This window comes from Pseudonaja textilis, chromosome Z (genome assembly GCF_049901715.1).
Source record: "Pseudonaja textilis isolate UNSWEBS1 chromosome Z, rPseTex1.2, whole genome shotgun sequence".
Lineage (NCBI taxonomy): Eukaryota > Metazoa > Chordata > Lepidosauria > Squamata > Elapidae > Pseudonaja > Pseudonaja textilis.
In genome coordinates, this window is record NC_142008.1 from 101454138 (window position 1) to 101476549 (window position 22412).

General features: G+C 38.7%; 1 protein-coding gene across 2 annotated transcripts in view; it reads left to right on the top strand.

Moving 5' to 3' along the window:
- The window catches only part of ARL5C (ARF like GTPase 5C), a 24306-nt gene extending 2075 nt beyond the window's left edge, over nucleotides 1-22231 (top strand). The window contains exons 2-6 of one of the 2 annotated variants that reach the window (XM_026710857.2): nucleotides 9140-9200; nucleotides 10710-10857; nucleotides 14754-14837; nucleotides 18192-18343; nucleotides 20040-22231. In XM_026710857.2, coding sequence (XP_026566642.1) covers nucleotides 9140-9200; nucleotides 10710-10857; nucleotides 14754-14837; nucleotides 18192-18343; nucleotides 20040-20088 — 494 coding nt within the window. In that variant the 3' untranslated portion in view covers nucleotides 20089-22231. The remainder of the gene's footprint in view (nucleotides 1-9139; nucleotides 9201-10709; nucleotides 10858-14753; nucleotides 14838-18191; nucleotides 18344-20039) is intronic. The other variant, XM_026710858.2, reaches the window with a different exon arrangement.
- The last annotated feature ends 181 nt before the right edge of the window (nucleotides 22232-22412 follow it).

The following is a 22412-nucleotide window of genomic DNA, read 5'->3' on the forward strand; positions in this document are numbered from 1 at the left end:
GAGGAGCCTATGCCAAGTATACGTGCATGCAGGATTGTTCGCAGGAAAAAGCAGCTGCAACAGCGCGGGCGACTCGGGAGTAAGGCTGCAAGGTAATGGCCTCTCCTTCAAGAAGATAAAAGCCAGTTGTGAAGCAAAAGTTCTTTGCAGGAAGCAAAGACGTTTTGAAACTCAGCCTCGTGGACATTACAGTATCTTAATATGGTATTTGAAGACTCTTGTGTTGTGAAATATTTCTTATCTGTGATTCTTGGCAGTCTCATACAGTTTTGGCAAGGTCTGTGTTTATAAAAGTTAATTAGTTCGCAGCAGCCTTTTAACCGTGGATTCATAAGACCCATTAAAAGGTTGCTTGTTTGGTTATTGTTTGTCTTATTGGAAAAGGGTTTCAGAACAATGGTCATGTGTGAAAAATGGTCATAAGTCACTTTTTTCAGTGCTGTGGTAACTTTGAATGGGCACTAAATGAACTGTTGTAACCCAAGGACTACCTGTAGTCCACTTGAATGCCCCTTCTGACTGCTGCATGCAGAATGAAAAACCAGGCTTCAACTATAAGCAGACTATTCCAAATGCCATACCTTGTGGATTCTGATGTGACTAAGCTTGCATGTTTAACATGGCATTATGTAGGCATTCCTTCCTAACTTCCAAGATTTTCTCATTACGTGTCAGTCTGGAATACAGCGCCAAACCACTGCATTTCCCTATACATTCATATACTATAAAAATGCCAGAAATTTGGCTGATTTCCACAAAGAAATAATCATCCTTAAAAATTAGCTAAGTACCACGCAGATACGTTTCGTTGTTATTGTTGCTTTTTTGACATGTTCATGTGAGCTAAGGTGTGACTTAGTCCAATGTACACAAATGGGAACAAACAAAATCAACTTTGAGGTTGTGAGTTTTTCTTTTTGTCCTCCTATTGGGCCTGGAAGAGAGCTTTGAAAGCCTCCAGTTCTACATTTACAATGGGCCAAAACTGATCAATGTTAATTATGGTTTGTTTAAATTAGCAATCTTCCAATTTCAATTTGAATGTTATTTCTAGTTTAAAACTATGGCTATTTATATCAAAAGCTGGTCCAGATAATAAACTAGGTTTCCACAAGTGAGACTCCCAGTGTGTAGGCTTTAACTCCTAGAACTCCAGACTATCATGGTTACTGACAACGATGAACTTAGCACCTATAGAATAGGTGGATAGAAATCTTTACTTTTGGTCAAATGGGAGGAGACTCACAATGCAGATTCATTAAGTCTCAACATTGCTTATCTTATGCCATAAAATATAATACGTAAACAGTTAGAAGTTGTGTTTGGACACTGGTTGTAAGTGCTCCCTTGCTAAAGGTTTTCAAAAAAATACTGGGCAACCCATTGACTGGGATGGTATGAAACTGGTGCCTTTAGCTTGGTTGGGTTAGGTGATCTCTGAGGTTCCTTCCCAGCCCTATGACTCTATATTCTATGAAATCATTGTAAGGCAGTATTCCTTAAATGTTTTAAGAGCAGGATCCCTTCCCACTTTTAAAAATTATGGAGGCTCCCAAAAGAGCTTTTGTTTGTCCTGGTTATATTTATCAGTACATACTGGATTAAAAATTTAAATTGATGCATTCATAGAATATTTATTGAATGCTGTAAAAATAGTAGTATTAAATTCATTAGATATTAAATATTTTCATGAAAAATATTTTCAACAAATAAAATTATAACGAGAAGAGTGACATTGTTTTAAACTTTTAAAAATATTTTCAATGTTGGGCAAATAATTTTGATTTTGCAGACTGGAGGAAGTCCAAGGTCTTTGGGCCACATTTTAAAAAACTCGGTTCTACCGCAGAGATGAATGTCTTTATCTTACTCAAGGCAGAGGGCTGAAATTCAGAAAGCAGAAGATAGAACTGGATGAAAATCCAGCATGATTATATTTAACGTTGAATTAAAATCACATATAATTAATCTAACTGCAATATTTGAAATGCAGCTGGATTTTTAATCATTTCTCCTTTTTGTATCATGATACAAATTATAATTTGCATCAAAAGTTTTTATCAGCCACAAGGTTGTATGTTTCTGTCATAAATTACACATTAGAAATTACAACACATTATTCATATAGAACAAGCCAAAAATGAAGAAATCACATTATAAGTTAATCAGACAGACAGACATTCTTTGAGCCCATATAAGGAATTTGAAACAATGCTTGCTACCTGTGTCCTTTTGAGACTATCTTGGGATTTGTCTGTATTTAGAGAGAACAAATTATGCCATTGTGTTGTTTCTTTATGTTTAAGTAGCGTTTCCTTCCTCGTCTGCAAAGTAAGTTTCATGTAATGTTGTTGCCAGTCTTGTTCGTAGAAGAAACGGCTGCTTGACAATCAAAAAGGTAATCTCATTATCTTATTTTGCCATATATGGAATTCTTAGACTACCATAGAAAAGGAGGGGGGTTGTGATGTACAGCTTGCAATTTGAAACAGTTTTTCTGAACCTTTACATGAATTTAAACAACTGTGTCTCCGAGAGGAAAAACATCAACTTCAGATGTCCGGGCCTATGATCTGTGTTTAAATCAAGTCCATTTCTCAGTTTTCAAATTTTGATTTCTCCTATAAACAGGTAAACCTCCATTTACTCCAGTTTAATAAGTGTTTGAAGTTGCAATGGCACTGAAAAAAAGAGTAACTTTTGACTAGTCCTCACACTTATGACTGACGCAGCATCCTCAGGGTCAGATGATCAAGATTCAGGCCCTTGGCAGCTGGCATCTATTTACAATGGTTGCAATGTGCAGTGATCATGTGATTGTCAATCAGCACCTCAGAAACAAAATCAGGAGAGAAGCTGAATTAGCATGATTCACTTAACAAATGCAGTGATTCTTTTAAAAACCATGGCAATAAAGGTTGCAAAAATGGGTACAATTCACTTAATAGTCACTTGGTTTAGCAATGGTAGCGCTGGTCACAATTGTGGTTGTAAGTCAAATATTGGGTCAAAAATCCCCTAGGGAGAAGTGTAAGAAAAGGAAAGTCCTTTTTGTTTAACATGAAATGAAATGGAAGAAGGCTTCAGGCTCTGTGCCAAACTTATTAATGCTTTTTTTTTTCATTCCAAACTGCTCTCTCTTCTTTGTTATATTGGTTGGAGGTCAGGGGGAATGCAAAAATAATAATAATGTTTGCTTCCAAATTTTGCTTTGTTCTAGCTTTGGGGTGCTTTCTGTTTCAGCTTCTTGATACGTTATCTGTGCTAAAACAATATGCATCAATATGAGAACAGACAGCACAGTGAGCATAGCCATTTCGGTCTGCAACAGCAATGGAAAAGCAGAATGGGACAACTCGTAGTGGCCAGCTCACTGCTGCCAGCTCGCCACCACCAAGTTGCCCTGTTAACTCAAAGCCACCAAGTCATTGCAGAACAACTCAACATGGTCAATTTGCTGCAGCCAGAGAGAGACCCAGTCAGTGGGCGAGAGAGTAGGTGGGCAGAGAGCAGATTAGTGGTGGCTACCAGGGCTTCACACTGCAGTGAGAGCAAGGCAGACACATGATTGAGCGGGCAGGCAGAGCACAGAGCAGCGGCAGCCGGAAGATTCCCTTTTTCACACCCTTGCTTCCAATGCTGCCACCATTGCACTGAGTTATGGGCCGTTTGGAGTTCAGGTCATTTGGCAGCAGTGGTGGTGTTCAGCAATTCAGTGGGAGTGCCAGTGGGCAGGGCAGATAGTGGGGAGGCACCGGAGGCTGGGTGCATCCCATTTTCACATCCCCTACCACTGCACCAAGCTCCCATCCCACCCGTTGCTGCTGTTACACAGCCCAAATACTGCTGCCATCACTGAATGGCCCACAGCAATGATGGTGTCTCATGCCTGCCCCACCCACTGCCCCGCCCATTGTCACCACTGCTTGAACAACCTGAATACCTTCAACACCGTCGAACAGCCCAAACTCTGAATAGCTTGGAGCTCAGTGCAGTGGTGGTAACCGTGACAGCGGTGTGTGTGAAAATGGGAAGCCTCTGAATGCCACTGCTCTGCGCTCTATCCACTCACTCACCCACCCACCTAGCTGGCTCTCATTCCAGTGTGAAGCTCGCCTGCCCACCTGGCTGCCTGTAGCAAGTTGTCCCCATGGCGAATTGGCTGTGTTAAGTTGTCCTAAGGTGACTTGGCAGTAGTGATTGGCAAAGGTGAGCTGACTGTGCCAAGCTAGCCATTCTAACTTGTCCTAGATCCTGAGTGTTTGATGTATGCGCGTGTGTGTGTGAACGTGTGTGTGTGTGGGGGGGCTAGCTTTTAGATATTTGAGAAAGATCATTGTGCATCCCTGGGGTCTCCCAGTGCATACCCAGAAATGGTGCACTTTTAACTTGCACCAGAAATCTTTCATTGGTAATTCCTGCTGTATTCTTTTATTAATATCATTTTTATTAAGAATTTTAATTACAATAGTAAAACCTGAACTTAGATGAAGAGGAAAGAATGGAAAAAAAGAATAAAAAATATGAGGAAAAAAGAAAAAAATATAAGTACATTAAAAAGAGAGATTTCTAACCCTTGTCACAACAAATATAAGTGAATTTTATAAGTCTTCACCCCTTTATTACAGTATTTCTCAACCTTGACAACTTTAAGATGTGTGGCATTCCCCAGCCAACTAGGAGTTATAATCCCCACATCTTAAAGTTGCCAAGGTTGAGAAACACTACCCTATAAAGATTAAACAGCTATTTTTTCATGCCACATCCCCTCCCTTATCTATTCACAAACCCATAAAACCCCAGCTTTTTAATTGTAGTATTAGCAGAACGTCCATAAAGAATTCAAAAAGTTTGATCTTTAATTCAGTGAAATATTGTGGTAGGATTTGATTTCTCTTCAATTCTTTTTTTATCCTTTATCTTTACAGATTTCATCAAGACTAACCAACCTCTTATGTAGACAGTAAACATTATATTTTGGGAGTTATTTTTAATTTTTTTAAATTCAGCCAGTTTCTTTTGTATATTCAGTGAAGCATCCTTTTTTATATCATTCTCTTGGCCTATCATCTCTGATACTTTCTCTTGTCGTCAAATAAAATTTATTCTACCTCTGTCTTCCTTCGTTAACATCTTTTAGACATAGTTTACCCATAGAAGTAAACATGATTACTGATATTGATATTGTAATTTCTAATTTCTGATTCTACCCTTCAAAAATCTCCTTTAATATTTCCATTATAACATTTTGGGTCATTTTGTAAGTCTCCAAATGTATTTGGATGCTTAAACCATTTATAACTTTTTTAGATCAAAATCTTGTTTTCCTGTTTATTTTAAATTCTTTAATTTTTAAAACATATTATTTATTTGTTCGGAGTCAAAATATCATGTGATAAAGATTTCCAAACTTATCACTTAGAGTCCCAGAAGGTCTCTAATACCTTTAGGATGGTTAATAAGCAATTTCCAAATGTGATTAAAAATGAGGTTTGCCACGTATGTAAATAAAATGGCTTACCATATTATCTATGCTCAAACCTGGGGAAAGCCACTGTCCTGCAGTTTCCTCACTAGGACCAGATGCCCAGTGCACATGATTTCTCATTATCTCCTTATCCAAAAAAATTTCAGTGAACCAATCTACTCACTGGTTCCTTGGTCTTTATTGTAGTGGTCAACTCTGTGACCAGTGGTGGTATTCAGCAGGTTCAGACCAGTTCTGGAGAACTGGTAGCAGAAATTTTGAGTAGTTCGGAATATCACTTCTGACTGGCCTCGCCCCCATCTATTCTCTGCCTCCTGAGCCCCAGCTGATTGGCTGGGTCTTCTTTTGTTGCCCTGAACAGGAGAACAGAGCTGGAAAGCAGGTTAGTGGGGTGTGGAGAGAATGGAGATTTTGCAGTATCCTTTCCCTGCCACACCCACCAAGCCACACTACGCCTACCAAGCCACACCCACAGAACTGGTAATAAATTTTTTTTGAATCCCACCACTGCCTGTGACAGTCCATCTTACCTTCCACAGGAGTCAGCAATTCCCTTGGTATTCTGAAGCAAAATTCAGTAAGTGTACTAGGAAAAATTAGAATGAGTCCAGTGATGGCTTCAGATGAAATTTGCAAGGCTGTCAGTAGAATTAGAGAGTATTGTCAGCTCTAATGTGATGCCAGATCTAGTTTCGAATGGGATATATTGAAGTGGAAAGTACCAGTATCTATATGTATTTATTTATATGTGTGCATGTATAGTCCTTGATGTGAAATCATAATGGAGCCTGCTCATTATGGTCATAAGTTATGATGGTTGTAAAGTGGGTTATGACCAACTCAATATTACAGTCTATTTTGCCACAGCCATTAAGTGAATAATCATGGTCATTAATTGAACATGGTGGTAATTTAAAATACCCATTGTTTGCTATGGGGCGCTTTTGCCAAGACAACAACAGAAGTTAATGCTGGGTTTCAGCAAAAACATCATAAATTGTGACCATGGGATACTGCAAATGGCCATAAATGCAGGCCTGTTGCCAAATGCCCAAAATGCAATCACATTAACTCAGAACCAGTCTTAAGTACCTTTTCAGAGAGCTATTGTAATTTTCAATGATTGCTGATACCAATCTATATATCCGTGATGGTGAACTTATGACACGTGGAAGTCCAGAAGTGGTACGCAAAGCCATCTCTCCAAGCATGCCAGCTGTCACCTGTTGTTCTGGGTACCAGAGCACCAGAAACCGGAAGAGCAGCTTCCCGGGGCACACGCATGCGCCGTGGAGCTGCTCTTCCAGTTTCCGGTGCTCCCCTGTGCACGCGCTCCTGTTACGGTACTCAGTACCGAAAAGATTCAGCAACACTACTATATATGTATATATGTATCTGTGTCTCTACTTTCTTAAAATCTAGACTGAGTCTTAACCTTTATAAATTTACCTATGATAATAAAGGGGTTCTATGTAAAGCATGGAATGCTTTTCACTTAAGTACTGAGTGTGAAAAATGAAAATTCAAATTTTCCTAAAGCAATGTAGGAGATTTGTATCCAGAAGATTTAAGCAAGAACCCAAGTAGGAATATGTTGGAGGCCAACAGGAAAAAGAAGAATATGAGTAATATCTTTTTCTCCTTTCCTCTCCTAATACCACTTATAGATAGATGATAAGGGGGTTAACTTTTCTTCTCTGACAATTATCTCCTCTCCCAGATCATAGATACCAACACAACATGATTTTTGGTCTTCACATATTACACATTGAGAAAAAATAGCCAAAATAGCAGAAAGCAATTACTTTTCCAAACTTCAGTGTCAGCGTCTTCTCCAGCCACATGAAATAATAACCTTGAAACAGGATCTAAAAATGTAGATTTTGCAACTTGCCATTTTCTGCTACCTTTGAATCAGCAACAAGAACAAAACAGCTGACAAGAATTGGAAGGAAGTAATTAGCTGCCTTGCAATATAAGATTTTAGGAACTCTTAAAATTTGCATGATATAATATGAGCATCACATTTCCAATCAATATTTGTACAAAAATTTAAGCATCTTGTGTGGACATAAAAGTTATGTAGTTCAGCATCAAAAACAATTGAAACAGGACTTGACCTGTGTCATTTCTCAGTATCAGGATATTCTCATCATTGTTTCTGCTTATCGGAAATATCAAATTAGGATTGATAAAGCTCACCTCAAAATCCTCTGCAATAAAGCCACACCTGAGGTAGTCATGTTCTTTATCTAACCGTATCTAACAGTATTTGTTGGGTGAAACAGAGAAGGATGTATACCACAGGCGTCAAAGTCGCTGCATCATGTAGCTGTCATGTGACATAGCGTGATGTTTTTTCCCCTTCACAGAGCTGGGGTGGGCATGGCCTCCAGGTGACACATCCAGCCTGTAGGTTGCAAGTTTGACACCCCTGATGTACACCATTCCTGAGTTCCTCAGAGAAATGCATTCTCCTCTACTGTGAAGCCATCAAACTCAGATGTAGTCACTTGTCAGACCTTAGTTCTTTCAGCAAAGGCCGGCTAGGATAAGCTTGAAGTATAGTCCAAAAATTAAAGGGGCTAAAAAATTAGAAAAAAAAATAGACAATCAGGAAATGGCAAGGACACAAATCTTGCTCCAACACTGGTCTGTGAACTAAAAGGTTTAGTATTCCCATTTCTATTTATTTCTTTTTGACGCCTTCAAATCAGTCATGACTTCTGGCACCTGCCTAGACTAGTCCCTGCAGTTTTCTTGGCTAGATTTTTGGAAGTGATTTTTGGTTTGCCATTTCTTTCTAGAGCTGAGACAGCATGATTGGCTCAAGATCACCCAGCTAGTTTTATAATCCAAGGCAGGACTAGAACTCCATGTCTCCAGTTCCTAGCCTGGTATCTTAACCACATCACAAATAAGTTATCTTCTGCCATGTTAGAATCTTATAATACCCAATACTGGGTTAAGCATTCAGAGATTACAAAAAGCAGATGAATAGAATGACTAAGGATCAAGGATACTTTTTCCGTGTTTTATACAAAGCTAGCATACTGGCTTTGAACCTTCACCTGCCTTGATCTAGATTCTAGATGGTACCAAATAAGACATGGAACTCTTAATCACATGGATATTCTATTCTAGATTTGCAGATTCTAAGAATTCTAAGTACCTCAACTTGATTTTGGAGCCTCTAGCAAGGGAATTGTTCTTCTAGACATCTATGCCAGGAATGTCTGATACATTTGTCAATAAAAACTTCTCCAGTGGGGGTAAGATGAAGGGTGAGATAAAAATATTAAGATGTAATTGAATCAACTTAATTGGTTTCAAACTGGTAGGATTACTGATGATTTGATATAAGTAAACCTTAAACAAATGGGTTCTTAACGCAACCAAAGGATTTGAGAAGGGCTAGGGAGATAGAAGGTATACATGAGTTACATGCACATTTATATTGGTATGGATGGAAGTAACAGATTCAAGCTATTTTTCTTATGTGTTCGGTTGGTAGTCTTGAGCAAACATTCCCTCAATCTTTTCCTCAATTGCATTGTTGCAGTAATAATTTAGTTTATGAGTGATTTAAGAAATAGCAAAGAAATTTTACCACATTAACTCTTGACATATTTCAACTTTGTCTTCTTCTAGAGCATAAGGTGATAATTATTGGATTGGACAATGCTGGAAAAACCACCATCCTTTACCAGTTGTGAGTGTCTCCTTGTCTTTCTCTTTTTTCAGTATCCAATGTCTAGTTTAAACAAAACTCTCAGTCTGTTCCCTTTGCAACAGAGTTTAATCCAAGAGAAGGCAAGCTCATATCCTGTGAGTGGCTTACATTTTCAATATTTTTTTTCTTTGGAGTTCTCAGACTTTCCAGAGTCATGCCATCAAAAAGTTGTAGTAAACCTCTAAATTATTACAGTGCAACAAATTTAACAGCAAACCTATTAAAAATGAAATCTGACGCTCCAAAGTTAAGAAACACCCACCTCTGTGTCTCTAGTGATATCATTGTGTCACTACTGCATATTTGATTCCTGAAGTTCTCAGCAATTGGAGAACTTATTTTTTTAAAAAAGAGTGACTTTGGCCACAAAAAGACCGATTCCCTTGCTTTAATCTATGTTTGGACTTATAAACTAGAACAATGCTTTTTAAATGCTGGTTTGGGGATTTCTGAGAATTGAAGTCCACACATTTTAAAGCTGCCAAGTTTCAAACACACCATATTAGAGCACACTTTGCATGTTACAACTAAAGCTGTGGCTCTTTTGTAATACAGTAATCTATATATTCAGATTCCAACAGTATTTGATGGGTGATATTGAGTGTCTGTTATATACACATTTTGCCTTTAGGATACATCCATTAATCATGTATCAAACACATACCAGCACATTTCTCAATTTTTTTGGGGGAGGGGAATCCAGAAAAAATATAAGTCCTACATTTTGTCGTTTAAAGTAATAGTAACACCCCAAATTTAGTTTAAACATCTGGCTGTGGGAGAAGGAATGGCAGAGCAGGGAACGAGGTAAAAAGAGGGATCAGTTTAAAGTTCTTACATAGCCATGAACAAGATAGGTCCAGCTCCCCTGATCTAGGTCTAACCAGATGCTGCCTATTACCTGAGAAGATTCCTGGACATAGGATTTTAGCAATGAATCAGTTACATTAAACCTTTACGTGTGGATCTTTTTCATATCAGACACGGTTTGGCTGTGTAACAAACAAGAATCATAATATTATTCAGAATAATATATGATATATTTCAATATTAATAAATTAATAATTTAAACAACCACATCTGCCTATCCCAGGCCCTTGGGAAGGGCAATAGGCAGACAGAAATACCAAATACAGGCTGTGCCCCCCACCACAATTAGAATTAGTATGGAATAACCTATTTAGGGTATTCTAAAAGAATAAAGCAGGGCTACATAATGTTTATTTCAACTGTTGTTCAGGGGATGTAAGAGATTTATAGCATCCCTGTTCTTTTTCTTACTATTTCCCCCAAACAAGAATCAAGATTATTATACTAGTCCCTGTCTATACTTTTTCTAGTAATCTTTTCGATTTTTCCAAATCCTATGGAACATAGGTAATTTGAAGGCTTAATTGTCTCAAACACCTTGGCCGTTTTTTGAAGATAAAAGTGTATGGGGAGGATGGGACATTAACAAAGCACCTTATGGTTCTGGTCTTCCATCAGCCTAATGAATGAAGTTGTGCATACATCACCTACAATTGGAAGCAATGTGGAAGAAATCATCCAGCACAAGACACATTTCCTGATGTGGGACATCGGTGGTCAGGAAAATCTGCGTTCTACTTGGAACACCTACTATTCCAACACAGAGGTGAGTTGGGTATACGTTAGCAAATAAATATAAGGAAGTAAAATAAATATTGAATAGTGAGGAGGATCATGATCCAGAGTTGTGTTTCTTGAGCTCTCACATAATCATTCCATAATCTACATTTATCACAAAAATCTGCAAAGCCTTCTGCTCTTTGGTCATTGATTAGTGGGATACCATACACCAAATATCCAGATAGTCATAGAAGGAGACGAAAGTCTGTACCAGAAAACATGTCATTATGTACATACAGTTCACTTTTAACTGCTTAAAGTGTTTGTTCCAGATACAGGTAGTTCTTGACTTACAACCATTTGCTTAAGTAACTTTTTGAAGTTACAACAACACTGAAAAAGAGACTTACGACCCGTCCTTGCACTTACAACTGTTGCAACCAAGTCACATGATCAAAATTTGGGCATTTGGCAACCAAAACTGACAGTAGCGGCATCCAGAGTCATGTGATTATAGTTTGCAACCTTCCGAAGTAGCTTCTGATAAGCGAAGTCATTGGAGAGGAGCTTAATTTGCTTAATAACTGTATGTTCATCTAACAACTGCAGTGATTTGCTTAACAATTTTGGCAAAAAAGGCTGAAAACCAGACACAACTCCCTTCGCTACCTTACTTAGAAATGGAAATTCCATCTCAGTTATGGTTGCAAGTTGAGGGTTACCTGGATACTGTTTCAGAAATGCCCATCTTACATCCACTATTTCTTCTCCTGTTTACACTTAGCTTCATATAAAAAGCACATAAGGTTGTAAAATTTGGGAAATAACTCTTGGCAATACAAATTTGTATAAACGTAAGCCACTTATGCTAAGTTAAAACAAACAAATGAAATTACAGTTTTGCACAAGGGCAGAGTATTTTTAAAAATAACTTAAACCCCATTATAATAAATTCATATAATTGATGCTTTACATAGGTTAAATCTGAACTCATAATAAGATTTGATCAAGTTTATGGGGGTATAATGCTTGCCCAAAAGTTCTAAGATCTGCCAATATTAACTAATACTGAAATGTCAAAAGTCCTGGTGGCTATGTTAGTCCCCCTTATAAGTCGATAACAGAAGCAAAGGTCTCAAAAGACATCAGCTTAGAGCAGGTTGTTTTTTTAGCCTTGCTAACTTTAAGATGTGTAGACTTCCCTGGCTTGTTGACTGAGAATTCTGGGAGTTGAAGTCCATACATCCAAACATTGCCAAGATTGATAAACGCTGATTCGGAGGCACCACTTTGATGAAAGCTGGCATGAAATTATGGTATTCAGAAATAATATTCAAGTCACTTCCAGCCAATATTTCTGTGTTCGGTGGAGATGCTTTTTAACAACATTTTTTTCGTTTTCAAAGACCATTTGGATGGCACAAGATGTCCCGCTATAAAAGGAGTTTTATGTATCTGTTTTCATGGTTGTTTTCAACTGTGAAAACCAGACAACTAAAACCAAAAATTTGGTTTTGAATTTCAGGGCAACAATGTTAATCTTATGTTTGGTTTTCTCTAGTAACTGTTTTCTGTCACTCTACTTCCTCTTCTATATTGATATTCTGCTATTACATGCAAAGTTATTGCTTAGGTATGCATTTTGTGGGAGATGGGAATTACCCGTGTCTTGATTGTATCATAGTTTCTGTTCTGTAGAACAAAGGCAAGCTGAGGCTCATTCTTCATATGTCAAAACTGAATTCTTGACATTTTTAGATATGAAATGTGATTTTCTTCTTGTTCCTTCTCCTATATGCTTTACAGACAGTATACACCACCTGCCAAGTTGAAATATATTATTACATTTTGAATCTCTTTTTAAAAATCCCCTTGGGGAAGATGTCTATGCCAGAGGTCGTCAACCTTTTGGACTTCAGGGATCCTCAAACTGATACTTTTAAATCCTGAGGACCACTAATATGATTTTTTTTAAAAAGATAATATATTTAATATAAAATTTTTATATTAATAAAAAATGTACTATTTACAAAATTAATTTCTAATATATAAATATATATTAAATATACAAATGCTTATTTAATTATTAACAAAAAAAATAAGAAAAGTAGAGCCCCCCAAAAAAAATCTGGTCTCCTGTCATTCCATATCTCCCCCAAGTCAGAGGAAACCTCTCCCTCCTTTGCCAGATGTAGCTGCCTGGAGTTGGGGGAGGGAAGGAGAGCTGGGCTGGAAGCCTCCCCCCACCTGGAAGCCTCCCCCACACCCTGGTTTTTTAACACCTGACTTGCTTCTCTACTACTGCCTCCTCCTCCTCTTCCTCCTCCAGCACCTCCTTCTCCAGGTAGGGCGATTATGAACTAACCGAGCAACTACACTGATACCCTAGCTGCTCTCTTTCCTGTGGTAAGATTTGGCGTGTGGAGAAGGGAGCTGGCAGCTGCTACTTGGCGGTCCTGCAGGCGAGGCGAAGTCATCTCAGTCCCAGTTAAGACATACCAGTCCTAAACCCAGGGTCCAAGCCAAGAGGGGTCGCTTCCCCTGACGGGAAGAGCAGCAGGTGTGGGTGTGGATGTGCACAATTCAGCATGGCGGGCAACCTCCACTCTGAGCTGACGAGCCACATGCTGAAGACCAGATGGCTGTCGGGAAGGTGGGGCAACAGGGATGATACTGGCGGTGGATGGACTCATACGCATGGGAGATCATGGCATAGGCCTGGCCTGAGTGGGGGTGGGGGGAAAGGAACCTCTGAACTGGTGTTACCTCCTGCCTTTTGCCTCTGCGCATCGATGCCCTCAGAGGAAGATGTTGCAAGGGAGAGGCTCAACCCCCCCGGAGCTTCTCTCCCTCCTCACCAGAAGTGCTCACATTCAAAGCGCTCACCGCCCTCTGGTCCCCAACAAGCCTCCTCCTTTCCGCTGAGTGTGTGAGCACTTTTGGCAAGGAGGAAGAGGGGGCCGAGCCTCCCCCTCACAACATCTTCACTTGAGGGCAGCTGCTTTCTGTGGCTCAGGAGGTCCGCACTCTTCCAGCTGCTGCTTGGCCTCCTCAATGCACTGAGGCAAGAGGCAGCAGCCATGACAACAGTTTGCTAGGGAGTCCGCAGTATTGCCCCATCTCCCCGCCTCAGCATGCTGTGACCCGCCAAAATTTTCTCACGGCCCACCAGTGGGCCGCAGCTCACCGGTAGGTGACCGCTGCTCTAGAGAGTTCCGTGTCTCTTTCAGCTGGATCACCTTCTCTTTGCAGACGTGCTCTGAAATTATTTTATTCTCTGGCTTCCCTGAACTATGTTCTGATGTTAGGAATGTCTTTTGGTTATTTAACTCTGTTGTTGCTGGAATGAAAGCAAGCTTAGTAGTTGTGCAAAATAGTGAACTTGGTTTAGCGCACACTCCTCAAAACCTCTGAACTTCTTGACCAATATATTTAAGCTATAGTACTGATTTAAATCTTAGATATGGGCAAATTAGACATACATTGAGGGTGCTGCTGTTAGATTTCTAGTTCTAAATACTCCTATTTATTTCTACTTGCATTTTGTCTCCTGTCAAGTCTTCTACTTTCTTCCATATGACAGATAGCTTACTACAGCCATCAGGAATGCTTAATTTTCATTCTTTTGAAGTTTTCCTGTGTGATAGGATCTTTCTCCAAGCCTTCTGGCATTTCCTCCTTCTCCTAAACAAGGCTGTTTGGGCACACAAAGGCTGGCACTTGAAAACTAGGTTCACAGGAATAGTTTGCTTAATAGTAGCTTATTGAGTAAGATGAAATTGCTTAGCTCACCCAATGTGCTATATCCCAAACATGGTTTATAAATCACAATTTCTGCAACATATTGTGCTTGTAGTGGGTTGTATGAACTCAGCCACTGCTCCAATCCTGTTTGCTTAGTCTTGATTAAATTTATAAATGTGTTTTTTCCCCTTTGATCAGTTTGTCATCCTTGTGATCGATAGCACAGATCGTGAGAGGCTGACAGTGACAAAAGAGGAGCTGTATAAGATGTTAGCTCACGAGGTGAGTTTACCTGCTACCGCATGCAGAGATATATGTTGTGTGTGATTTCAGATATTGCTCCACAGCTGTTTTGTATATTTTGTATTCCTGGGCGTCTTTTACATTTGCTGTTACAATGCTGCTTGTACCAATTACAAGCTGGTCCAGCCATGGCTCTAGAGCTGGCTGAATTTCATTTTTAAGTGCTTGGAGGGAAACATTGCTCTCCAAGGAGAAAGTCGGCAAAGAACAGACTATGGCAGAACAGTTTATATTTTATTTCTTTTTAGAGATTATTTACATGAGAAGCCATCAAAGTGGTATTTGGTGCTTGAACTAATCTCATCTATTCTACCATTCCTGTAACATTTATAGACCCGGTCCAACTATAAGATGTGTTGACCACAAACTGAATCACCCAAAGAACTTTAGTGTTGTGAGAATACTGGCTGGTATTCACAACCTGTCTGCTCACATGTTTAAAACATGTAAAATTGAGACCACTATGGATAAATCAATAGCAACAACTGAATCTTAACAGATTTCACCATTAGAGATAGTCCTTGGTGCCTACGGAGACTCTCAGTCATCCAGGTCATGATTGTCCCAAGAGGCATCTGGTTTTTCTTTGAAGACGTTTCGCTTCTCATGAGTTCGTTCCATCCTAGGTAGAGGCTAATATTTGGAATAGACTCTCCTGCTCGAGCAGGGGGTTAGACTAGATGACCTCAAAGGTACCTTCCGTTATTCTATGATTCGAAGAAGCTTCTTCAGCTTTGAAGTTCTTAAGTCCTTCAGAACTGAAGCAGCTTCTTGGGTGAGAAGCAAAACGTCTTCAAAGAAAAACCAGGAAGTCCAGATGCCTCTTGAAAAAGCACATTTGGGACAAGATCAGTTCTTGACTTACAACCATAACAGATCCCAGAATTTTGTCATGTCATGATGGTTGTAAATAAGGTATCAAGGTGACCAGACTCAGGTTTATGACTTTTTGTGATAATCATTAAGTAAATGCCATAGTTGTTAAGTAAATGCGGCGGTCATTAAGCAAATACTACAGTTGTTAAGTGAATGCACTGATTCCTGTGGACATTTTTTAAATAGTAATTGGCAAAAAGTCAAAAATGGTCAAAACAATTGTAAACCACAGCCACGTGACTGTAGAATTCTGCAACCGGCCATAAAGGGTGATCAGTTGTCAAGTGCCTGAAATACAATATAGTCATGACTATGAGATGTATGTGTGTACAGTATGTGTATACATGGCCATTGGGACTTCATAAGTAACCATTTTAGAGCCATTGGAACTTCAACTGGTCACTAAAGTGGCTGGTCATTAAGTGATACTGCCTGTATTTTCCTGGAGCTCCCAATAAACAGGACTAGCCTAGGCAACCATAGCTAATTACAAATATACCAAAATGATGGATTGTGATGTCACAATGCAAGCTGTTCTGTTCCTTCTGAAGTAAACCTACGTTTTCATTTTTTGCCAGTGGATTATTTTTAAATGTGAATTCTTTTCTATTGGCTGAGTTTCCCTGTGATCAGGGAATTCTTTCCAATGTCTTAATTGTTCAGGATAAAACAGAAAATTAACAACAGTGAATATTCTGGACAAAGATGAAAGGTTAATCCTGCTGTTCTGACCAAGGCTTCCTGAGACCATATTTAAGCACACATTTAGTTAAAACAACTCTTGTTTTATTTTAGTGCTGGGAAATATGTTCATTCTCAGCCTGTAATGAGTCCCAAACAGTCCCTCGAAATAAGCACCCACCTTTCTCTCCTTTGAATTGCTGCCAACAACTAAAGTGCCAAAGTAACTATAAAAAAACAACTAAAGTACAAAGTCCACAGTCAAGGTTTAATTCGAACATAGAGAATGACTTTGCTTCCTGCAAAGGTTTCTCTACCTTTGTATTTCCTTTATACCTTATGGGAGGGGCAATCATCTCCAAGCCTTACTCTCGAGTTGCCCCCTTTGTCTTAGCTGCTCTTGCCTTCTAGCAGCTCTGTGCACACACGCACTGGGAACAGGCTCCCCTTGTCCTTCTGCCTCGCTGCTGCCAGACTCTGGCGGCTTCGGAGTCAGCACACAACTCCCAGATGGTCCTGGCCCCATCTCTATATCGGATGCAGGACCCTCGTCCAAGTCCTCCCCAGACTCCCAGACTGGTCCCTGTTCTTCCCCACTGTCTGATTCCATTGCTGTCTGCACAGGCTGCCAGTGAACCACAACACCTGTACATGAAAGTAAGAGCTACATGCTGTTGCATGAGAGCAACAGGAAATGCAGGAAAGGGATACAGAAGTTAGGGATTTTGGAAGAAGACTTGGGGAAGGTGGCATATATCCTAGAAGAAGCCTGATTACTGTGTTTCTGTTCCAGAAACACTGGTTAGATGCATACAGCACAGGAAACCATGTTTTTGTTAATCAAACTGTGTTAAACAAACCATACTGTTTGATCTTACACATTACATCATCATAAACCATAGTTTAAAATTTTCAGTGGTGGTATGCTAAATAAAAACTAAATTACAACTACATTATTCATACATCACAGCAGTCTATTTCAATAATGGTTTGTAGAATAATTATGACTGAATATAGTCATGATGATAAACCATAATTAATGGTTTATTAAACCACAGTTTCTGGATTCCATATTATGCTTTTGTTACTTCTTTATTAAGTTTATATAGCCACCCATCTCACTTCCATGTGACACTGAATGGCGTATATGATTAAAAGAAAACTAACAATTACAATCTATCATTAAATCAGTTACAACTAGTTATAAATTACAAAAGATCAAGAGAGAGTGCAGTCTAAATTAGTGCAGTGTCAATTATTTACAGGATCCACTCTTCCTTGAGATTCTCAAACCCAATGGCTTGATCCATTAGTTCCAGGTTGAAAGCAGGTTTTGAGGATGGTCCACAAATTCCTTCCACAAATAAACAAACCATGTTAGATCCATACCTCATGCTAAGTCACAGACACACTTTTGTCTTCTCTTCTGAACTTTATGTGATTGTTTTATGTATTATTTCGCCCATTTCGAAAGAATCATAAGTTGATAGAAACTGGAGGCAAACCCAAATTGTAACCACTGACCATGATGGTACAGTGGTTAGAATGCAGTACTGCAGGCTACTTCTGCTGACTGCTGGCTGACTGCAATTTGGCAGTTCAAATTTGGCTCAAGGTTGACTCAGCCTTCCATCTTTATGAGGTTGGTAAAATGAGAACCTAGATTATTGAGGGGGCAGTATGCTGACTCTGTAAATGGCTTAGAGAGGACTGTAAAGCACTGTGAAGCAGTATATAAGTCTAAGTGCTGTTGCTATTCTCTTTTCCTTTGCCCAGGACCTGCGTAATGCAGCTGTGTTAATATTTGCCAACAAGCAAGATATAAAAAATTCCATGTCTACCTCTGAAATTTCTAAGTTCCTCACCCTGAGCTCTATCAGAGACCACCCATGGCATATACAAGGTTGCTGTGCACTCACAGGAGAGGGGTCAGTAAACCATATTATATCTACTGTATGCTAGGAGCAGCTGAAGTCTTCTCTCTCTAGAATGGGGATCTTAAACTCAAATAGGGTGGGGGGTCGGGCACATGATATTAAGTGCACTAATCAGTGCCTTGCATTCAAATATGTAACAAATTTTAAATACAAATAGATATCAACGATGTCAATTTCATCAATAATATTAAATTGATTTATTTATAATCAATAATTTATAGATTAAATGCAAATTATGCTATTGATGAAACAAAAAAGCAAAACTGTGCTATCTACCATAACATTAAATATTGTATCCCCGTAGCTGCAATTGTTATCCGCTGTATATCACATATCCCTGAAGTCAACTAAAATTGACAAATGGTGATTTCAGCAGCAACGGTCTCTGCACACCTGCAGGGCAATTACATGCCAGCACAGCACCTGTGCCAGTTCAAAACCTTCAAAATCCCACCAGGGCAGCTCTGCAGCTCCTTATTCTTTTCTGCTGCCTTGCTGTGTGGCCTTTGTTGTGGGACAGCCCTGCAGTGCCATTAGTTTTTGAGGCATCCACAAATTATATATTTTGACACCCCTGCTGTGTGAAATGAGCAAAGAGCAGTGCCAATCTTAAAAGGCATCAAGTTTCTTTTGATAAAAATTATTATGTTCCTTCTGTGAGGTAGAAACATAACTTGGGCAAAGAAAGCAAAACAGTTCTAGCTTAGGCCAACAAATTCAATATTGCATAATACAGTATTACATTTCTGCCTCCTTGCCAAGCCTGGATTGGAACCCTGGAACACTTTTTAAGTGTTAAGGCTATTTTCTATTGTTGAAATACATCATGAGTGGAAATGTTTGTGGTTAATAACTCATGTGAATTGATTGATTTTTAATAACGGTTCTTAGAAACATTGAAGGAGCCCAGTGCTGTCTTTAATGTATGAATGTGGGGCGGAGGGGATAGGGGAAAGAGGAAAATATTTCCGTAAGCTATATCTGTTTAATATATCCATGTATAATATCTCTAAAGAAAAAACATGTTTTCTCATACAAAGTATCGTAAAGATTTCCCAATCAACTAGAATTAATTAATAAAAATCATTTTCACTGCGGACAGCCTTAATCATGGCCTATTTAAAAGGCTGTTTTCTGGTTGTTTCTGTTGCATCCTTTGGGCCCCACCCAAGTTTAAAATTAAGGAAAGCAGAAACATATCCTTTGGGAAATGAAGAACATATCTGGAACCCTTAGCGCATATCTTGGATATAATTGTTGCTTAGGAGTAGATGGGGCTGATCAGAAAACAGCCATTTACCAGCAGGCAAATATCTCCCGAGCATTTAATTCAGAAGTGTCCAAAATCGCCAAGTTTGGAGACCCCAATCTAGTTGAAACCATCTACATTTTTTTTCTTATCTTTCTTAGAATGCATGTGGAGATTCAAGCAAAACCTAGATTTTTTTTTTTTTTGAAAATAAAGAGGCTAGAACCTGGAGCAGTATGTTAGGTGCCCTCCAATACAATTTTTAAAAGGAGTCAATTGATGCAACCTGTAAGCATTGGAGGGAGGTCTTGGGCTTATATCCAAGAAAGAGAAGAAAATGATTTCTTCCTTGAAAGGATCCAAGTTAATATCAGTTTTCTTTTAGGATTTATGAATTTTGAGTTTTCTAGTATTAATCATTTCTTTTTCTCTATTCAGCCTTCCTGCCGGTTTAGAATGGATGATATCTCAAGTTGCTGCCAAGTAATCCCAGCCAAAACTACTTTGGGACCGGGGGAAAAACAAACCAAACTTATATTTATTTCCACTTTGCAAAACTCTCAGGATCTGTTGGACCTTGGATGGCTTCTTTTTCTTCGCCAAAGGCATCAGTATTTTATTAAAATACTTTCTTAGCACATGTCATATTATAGGAGGAGTTGCATTCAGTCTGCAGAGAGATTCTTCCTGGACTTCAGATCTAATTGTATCACATTGGAAAGTCTGTTTACATCACACCGCTATGTAGCTTTGATTTTATACCTTTCCAGTCAGAACTGGACACTGCCATGAGAAGCGTTAAGTCCTATGAAACAAAAAAGATTATGGAACACGGTTGAGCGAAAAAGACAGCATTGCTTTTCCTTTCCCTGGTGCTAAAATGTTTTGCATTATCATTGTGAAAACAACAACAAAGAGGGTGGAATATTATTTTGGGAAATGTTATTTCATGGATTTTACTCTGCCTTGCAAAATGCCTGGACTGCTTCCCAAATGAAGAAATAGCCAAGGAAATTTTGAAACAGATGTCCTCATTTCTCCATCTCCTCCTAGGATTGCTGCATTTTATCTGTCCTATAGGTAGCCCTTGACTTATGATCAGTCATTTAGCAATAGTTCAGAGTTACGATAGATTGCAAAAAAGATACTTCTGATTTTTGCAGTTGCTGCTTCCCTCAAAGTCACATGATTTTATTTTGGGTGCTTGCAGTATTTTATTACTCATATGACTGGTCATATGTATTACTTTACGACTACAGTCACTTATGACTGGAATTCCAGACTCCATTATGGTCATATGTCGAGGACTACCTATATATCCAAAAATATTTTGAATGCTGTGTTGTTTCAGAATTTTCCAAGTCCCTCTTTTTTGTCTTTTTCTGACTGTGTGTATGAGTGTGTTTCTCTGTGTGTGCTCACACGTGCATGCGTGTGCTCATGTGCATGCATGTATGTGCATGTGGATGTCTGTGAGAGAGACACATATCAGGAAAGAGTTCTTTCAGCTGCTTTTTCGGAGGATTCCTTTCAAACAGGTCAAGGCAGGTTTGGAACAAGGAAATCTGTTAGTTCAAGCAAAACAAGTGATAGGAAAGTGAATGTGAAAGTCTGTAAATAAGAAAGTTCTTCCTCTCAACCTGTCTTTTCTTCTTTTAAGAGGAACGGTGTTAGCTTCTGACATTACAACAGCTTAATCTCAAATATAACCTAAATACAAGTGTACGTGTTACTTCTGGTCTTGGAGATGCTTGCTATCCATCTGTAGGACAGACTGACCTGGGTGCAAGGGATATCTGATGCTACCAGTCTTGCCAAAAGAATTCCTCCTTGTAGAGTTTATTATGTATAAATGCAGTTAATGCCATATTTAATCTGATATTTTGTGCAGAAGAATTAGTATAGTTGCCTCTATAGCTTCAGACTACAGAGGAGACCTTCCAAAAATGATTTTATCCAAGATTTGTTTAAAAAAAAAAACAACCTACAAACGAAGAGAAAAGTAACTGCTAAGGTTGTAATATAGTTCTTTTCTATTTCCATGCTTCTAATATAAAACAGTGTTTCTCAAGCTTGGCAAACTTTAAGATATATAGACTCCCAGAATTCCCCAACACTGATGTAAATGAATATTCAGAAATGTGATTCCATGATATAAATTCTGTTGAGCGTTTTTTTTCTTTCTTTCTCTCACTCTGCAGTCAACTCATCCAATTACATGTATAGACTAAAGCACATGGAGAATGGTGGTAAAAATGTAATATACCCTTCTTGACCATAATGCAAAATTATCTGTTTTGGAATGGTCATTCCCAGGCTTGGAATTGTGGAAAATCGGTATTAAACATATCTTTATTATACCTATACCATATCTTTATTATACCTTTATTATATCTTTATTATACCTTTAATTTTGTAAGGCAAAATGATTAGAAATCTCATTTGAAGATGGTATGCTAATTCATGAAATTACAGAAATATGTGCTTTATTATTAGAAGGTTTGGTGTTGTGTAAACACATGTTGTTTGTCTTTTTTATGTCCAAATGTATTCTTATGATGGTGCGATTTTTAAAAAATATTTCTAGATATGGTCTGAATAAAAAAAAAATAAAGTATTTCCTCATTAAATGTCATTTATTTTTAACCTCTTCCTGTGTGGTGCCCTTGCAATCAAATATTGTAGTCATGGGTGTGATAGGTTTCATCGAAACACTGTAACTGTGGCTGGTGCCACAAATATTGGTAAGAATCTAGAAAAATCCAAGAATCCCTTTGCAATTCCCTAAGTTTTCACATCACTCATTATCAA